At 56.1% G+C, this 5,935-nt stretch overlaps 1 protein-coding gene across 1 annotated transcript; it reads left to right on the top strand.

Annotated features, from left to right (window-relative positions):
* Nucleotides 1-1,090: 1,090 nt before the first annotated feature.
* IRX4 (iroquois homeobox 4) lies at nucleotides 1,091-5,152 on the top strand (the record flags this gene model as incomplete). The annotated part of the gene is made up of 5 exons (XM_082290607.1): nucleotides 1,091-1,135; nucleotides 2,045-2,296; nucleotides 2,839-2,945; nucleotides 3,873-4,198; nucleotides 4,389-5,152. 5 exons carry the CDS (start codon nucleotides 1,091-1,093, stop codon nucleotides 5,150-5,152), a joined length of 1,494 nt encoding a protein of 497 aa, XP_082146733.1.
* Between the last annotated feature and the right edge of the window lie 783 nt (nucleotides 5,153-5,935).

Raw genomic sequence — 5,935 nt, 5'->3', positions numbered from 1 at the left:
CCCGGTACCTGCTCCCTCCGAGCGTGAAGCAGAGGGGGGTTGCTGCCTGCTTGTGGGGGGGCGGGTCCCAGACCCCCAGAGGGTAGGGAGGCTGATAGCAGCGGTGGGATGGGTTGGGTAGAAGAGGATGTTGGAAGTTTGAGATGGGATCAAAGTCGTTTAAACCTGAAAAGTCACATCTTTTCCATCATTCCCCGGAAAACGCTTGTAGGGTTTTCTACCTGTAACCACACGCCTGAAATAAAAGCCGAAAGAAAAGCAGAATTGCTTATCATGTGCTTTATTGTCAGCGTTAGCGCTAATTTTAACTGTTGATTAAATCTTAAATGAAGACTCAGTCGTGTGTCCCTTCATATGTCTTGTTTGTAATTGAGACTAATTATTACTGTGGGGTGGGAAGAAGCAGCTGCTCATTAATTAATTTCTAATTAAAAGTGCTTACTAGCCTTTCAGTGACTAAGGAGGGTGGGGAAAATAGCTGATACAACATTGATCCTTCAGATTAAAAACATTCATTTCCTTCCCTTGCCCGCAGAAATATATACGTGTTGCAAGCAGGCGTTGCCGCTACCGGAGAGCTTCCCAAACTTTCGCTCCTGTTAGGCAGGCTGAAGGCCGTGCTGGAGAGTCTATTTTCCATGCCAGGGGAAAGGTTCCCGAAAATGAATGTTAAACTTACAGGCAGGTTAATTTGAGTAGGTTTTGCGTGACGTCAGAGGCTCTGCTCTTTTAAAACAACGTGCTTGTGAGCTGATGCATTTGTATCTCTTTTCTTCTTTCCACCTTTTATTTTTCCCCGGGTGCAAAGTATTTATTTTTGCCGTCACGTTTGCCAGCCTTGGAGCCTACATGTAACAATTATTTCTGTGTCGTAGCTGTAGCGGGGAAGGTGCTAAAATCGCCGCACATAATTAAAAGAAAAGTTTAAGTTTTCATGTAAATAAATTAAATGTGGTTTTCTGCTTCGTCCTATAAGCATCTAGGGACCTGTGGTTACCAATCAATTGGTACAACAGAGCACAGCCAGGCTGCAATAGCGTGCAGATCAGACGTCTCGCCTTGTTTCTAGATAACTGGGAGCCTCTGTACCATGTCCTATCCTCAGTTTGGCTACCCTTACTCCTCTGCACCCCAGGTAAGACTTTTTGCCTACCAACATTAATTGATTGAATTTCAGTCCTTATCGATGCCTTCCGTCCGGGAGGAGGGCGGCAGCGATCCTCTCCCGCATGCGTTAGCGGCAAAGCCGATGCTCGCTCCGCAGCTTTCCAAGATGCCCAAGTTCTGTGGCGGGCACCAATTTTAAAATGGGAAGAAACACGAGGGATTTAGGGTGTTTTGGGGTGATTAAGACGCGTGGGAGAGGATTACAGTGATGAGAGGGGTGAGAAGGGGGGGTAGAGATCCCCCAACCCCCACCTGCACCCCTCCCCCTTTTTTTCTCTTTCACGATTAAATTCACAGTTTACCAATTAAACACGGACGTACGGAGGTCCGGCCCGTAGAAACAGAATGGGATATTCTAAACCAGCAGGTCAATAACAGATGTGTGCGTGGCTGCTACAAACCTGCAGTCAAAATAAATATGCATGAATGACTTCGAAAAAAACGTTTAAAAACGCAGATGGGAATCATTGTGCTGCAAGAAGAGAAAACGGTGTAAACACCAATCTTGTGAAAACACCCCAGGAAAAGTTAGCTTTTAAATGCAAAGGGCCTGAGGAATGTATTATAGAGGATTAAACACCCACAGGCACGGGGCGTTCGGTTGTTGTTGTTGTTGACTCGTCTTAAAAACTGATAAAATACTTGCACCTCTGCTCTTCTCTAGAGCGTTTCTATAATGATTGAAGTAAAATACGGAAGGGGAGGGAGAAGGGCGGGCGACACCCCAAAGCTACGACCTGATTTGAAAAAAAAAAACCCAAACCAAACCCAAACAAAAACCCACCAAACCCATACAATCTAAAAACAACCGAACCCAAATTTGGTTATACTTTGGGAAGTTCCCCCCCGTGCTCAGCGCCGCTCTCTTTCCCTCCAGTTCCTGATGAGCACCAACTCCCTGACAACCTGCTGCGAGTCCAGCAGCCGGACTCTGGCTGAGACGGGGGCGGCCGCCTCCGCCCAGACCCCCGTGTACTGCCCGGTGTACGAGAGCCGCCTGCTCGCTACCGCCCGACACGAGCTCAACTCCGCCGCCGCCCTGGGGGTCTACGGCGGGCCCTACGCCGGGCCCCAGGGCTATGGAAACTACGTGACCTACGGTACCGAGGCTCCCGCCTTCTACTCCTTGGTAAGCCGCCCCGGGGGATGCTCCCTCCCTCCCTCCCGCCCGTCGGCCCCGCGCTCCCCCCGTGCCCCCGGGGGCGGAGGCCTCTCGGCGGGACCCCTCCCCGGGCGGGGGCAGCCCCGGGCGCTTCTCCTCCGCCCCTCAGTGCAGCACGGCGCTCCCCGCGTCCAGCCCCGCGGTCAGCAGCTGTTCCAGCCCGGCGCTTGCTCCTCACGATAACGCAATTAAAAGTGGCGCCTGACGAGCTGGCGGCCGAGTGCGGAGGGCCCGGCCTGCCGGGCAGTTTAGGGCGACCCAGACCCAGCCCAGTCTTGCAAAAAAAATGATGCGCTCTTCCCATACAGTATTTTTTTTTTTTTTCCCTGCACCGTAACAGCGCCAGTTAATGTCCCTATTGATGTCGCTGGCCGCCGCGGCCGAGGGGCCCTCGGAAGGTCCGTCGCGCCGCTCCGGGCCGCGGGGCGGGGGAGCCGGGCGGCGGTGCCGGCGGGGGCCGGGCTCTCCCGGCGGCGGGGGCTGAGGGCGGCGGGCGGTGTCTCTTGCAGAACAGTTTGGATGCGAAGGACGGGAGCGGCTCTGCGCATGCGGGCATTGCCCCGGCGGCTGCCTACTACCCCTACGATCACACCCTCAGCCAGTACCAGTACGACAGGTAAGCGCCATCCCCAGCCCGGCCCCGCTCGCTGCCCTCCACCCCCGCCACCTCCTCCCCGCCATCGCCTTCCCGCCCCGCCCCGCCAACCCCGCCAACCTGCCTCCTCGCCGCTCAGCATCTCCCGGCCCCAGCCATGTCGCCTCCCCTTCCCCACACCGACACGGGGTCCTCCGCCCCCCGGGCGGGCGGTAGTGCGGGGGGCGATCCCTCTTAACAGGGGCGGTAATTATCTTTTCCTGAGCGGAGTCAGGCTTGGGCATCCCGTGTATATTTATTAGTTTCTAACCAGCGCAAACCCCCTTACACACCGTTCCCAGCTCAGAGGCCCATTGGGCGCCGGTGACCTTTCCTGGAGGATGTGCATTAAATATTCAGTCGCAGCCCAGTGTCATCTGCGTTAGGTTCCTACAATTTCAGGAACAAAAGGGTAGAGGAGATTACTAATAAAAGGAGTAAGAGGAAATATATTTCTATTAACACTTACACCCTGGGGTCACACAGACGAATTCTGTTTGGGGACGACTAATGAAACGAGAGGGAAGTGGTATTTTTGTGACTTTGCAATCTGCTAGGATTTCCCTGCTGCCCGAAATGTTGACATTGACTTTACCGTAAATAAAAACAGGCGGTTCCTTCCCTCTTTCTGCCACCACCGCCAAGGCAGAGCGGGAATTTGCATTGCCCGCTGCTGCTGCTAGCTGAACCTTTCCTTCTTGCTTTCCTTCTTTGGCCTGAATTCTCAAGGCTGGTCTCCCTCATAAAGCTGAGCTGTCCTCATCCATCTCCCTCCTCTCCGGTCCAGCCGCCCTCCGGGGGATGCCGCAGGCAAGCGGCTGGGGACGGGGCTCTGGGACCCCGCGTCGGGCAGGTCCGCGGGGGGCGAGAGCGCGGTGTCACATCCCGGGGGCTCCCCTGTGCCTGCAGGTACGGGACGATGGACGGCGGGACGCGGAGAAAAAACGCCACCCGAGAGACGACCAGCACGCTGAAGGCCTGGCTGCAGGAACATCGCAAGAACCCCTACCCCACCAAGGGCGAGAAGATCATGCTGGCCATCATCACCAAGATGACCCTCACCCAGGTCTCCACCTGGTTCGCCAACGCCCGCCGGCGGCTCAAGAAGGAGAACAAGATGACCTGGCCCCCGCGGAACAAGTGCTCTGACGAGAAGCGGCCCTATGAGGAAGAGGAGGAGGAGGAGGAGGAGGAGGGTTCGCAGGAAGAGGCGATGAAGAGCGGGAAAGCCGAGGGTACCCTGCTAAAACCAGGCACTTAGCGGTTCGGCCGCGGGGGCTCGGCCGGCAGCTCGCCCCCGGGGCGGGCCTCGCTGGTGGGGGCGGCCGCGGGCCTCGCTGGTGGGGGCGGCCGCGGGGCAGCGCGGCGCCGACAGTGACCGTGTGTCTTGTTTTTGCTGTCCCTTCCCCCGCCCCCGCCCCGCAGAACCCACGGGCAAGGAAGAGAAGGAGCTGGAGCTCAGCGACCTGGAGGACTTGGACGCCGCCGAGTCGGAGAGCTCGGAGTGCGAGCTGAGGCGGCCCTTCCCGCACACGCTCCCGCATCCGCACTCGCTCCCGGGCGGCAGCCACCCGCCGCGGGCCGCCGAGCCCCCCGCCAAGATGCCGCCGCCGGCCGCCGCCGGGGAGGAGGAGGAGGAGGCGGCGGCGGCGGCGGCAGAGCGGGCGCGGAGCTGCCTGAAGACGGCGGCGGAGGAGTGCGGCCCCGACCCGCTGGGCGCTCGGCAGCGCGGCTGCGAGTCCAAGATGTGCTTCCAGCAGGGGCAGCAGCTGCTGGAGGCGAAGCCCAGGATTTGGTCCCTGGCGCACACTGCCACCTCCCTCAACCAGGCCGAGTACCCCTCCTGCATGCTGAAACGGCCGGGAGGCTCGGTCGCCGCCGCAGCTCCCGCCCCGGTCAGCGTCATCGACAGGCACCAGGATTCGCCGGTCACCAACCTCAGGAACTGGGTGGACGGGGTGTTTCACGACCCCCTGTTCAGGCACAGTACTTTAAACCAAGCCCTGAGCAACACAACAGTTTCCTGGGCTACCACCAAAGGAGCCATTCTGGAAACGGGCGCCTTGGGACGCGCGGTGGGGAACGGCGCCAACGTGCTCAAGGGGCAGCTCTCAAACCTGGCCCACCATGACTCAAACAAAGAGTTTCTGGCGTTTCCCAAATCAGGAAGCAAAATGTTTTGTTCCTAACAGGCCCGCCGAGGGGCAAAGGACTTTCTAACGCTTGAAGAGTCAGCTACACTGAAAAGAGACTTGCAAGAGTTTAAATTTAAATATAAAACTTTTTCTTCCTTTTTTTTTTTTTTAACAAACAACATAAACCAGGATTTAAAGTTCAGTTTGCTCAGTTCAACGGAAAGACTTTGCTCATTGCTGTTCTGAACATTTTCTCCTGGCTGCGACTTTAAGGGATCAATGTCGTGAAAGTTATTTAATTCCATGTCCAAAAAGCACGTACTATAGTGTAGACCTACTTAAAAAGTTTACATCCGAAAGTTTACAAACGGGAAATTTTAATTCAGATTTAATTTAAGGCATGCCGACATTAGTTATAAAGACTTTTCGAGAGTTTTTCCTCCTGATTTCCTTGTTAGCATATAATTCACAAACAGCACTTCTACTAAGTTTACACCTACTGCACAAATTTATCTTGACAAAAAAAAAAATATGTTAAAAGGTATGCTCACTCCAATAAATTGTCTGTTTCAGAGGTAACACAAGTGGTGGCGTTTTGCATTGGGCAGCAAACAACTTCTGTGTTTCAAATTCCCCCTCGGAGCCGGTCCAGGTAATTCCAAGGACTGTCAACAGGCTGTCGGGAGAGGGGAAGAGAGGCTCAGCGCAGCGCTGCCGCGGGACTGAGGACGCACCCACGGGAGGCATGCCGCGCACAGGAGGGATGCTGGGCTGCGCTCCGCGCCGGCCGGGCCTTTGCGGGGCAGAGCCGGGCCCCGGCCACCGCCCGGGCCGGCA

The sequence above is a fragment of the Coloeus monedula genome, assembly GCF_965178545.1.
Source record: "Coloeus monedula genome assembly, chromosome: 1".
Taxonomy (NCBI): Eukaryota; Metazoa; Chordata; class Aves; order Passeriformes; family Corvidae; genus Coloeus; species Coloeus monedula.
The sequence above is the reverse complement of the archived record's forward strand: the minus strand, read 5'-3'. Positions and strand labels throughout refer to the sequence as shown.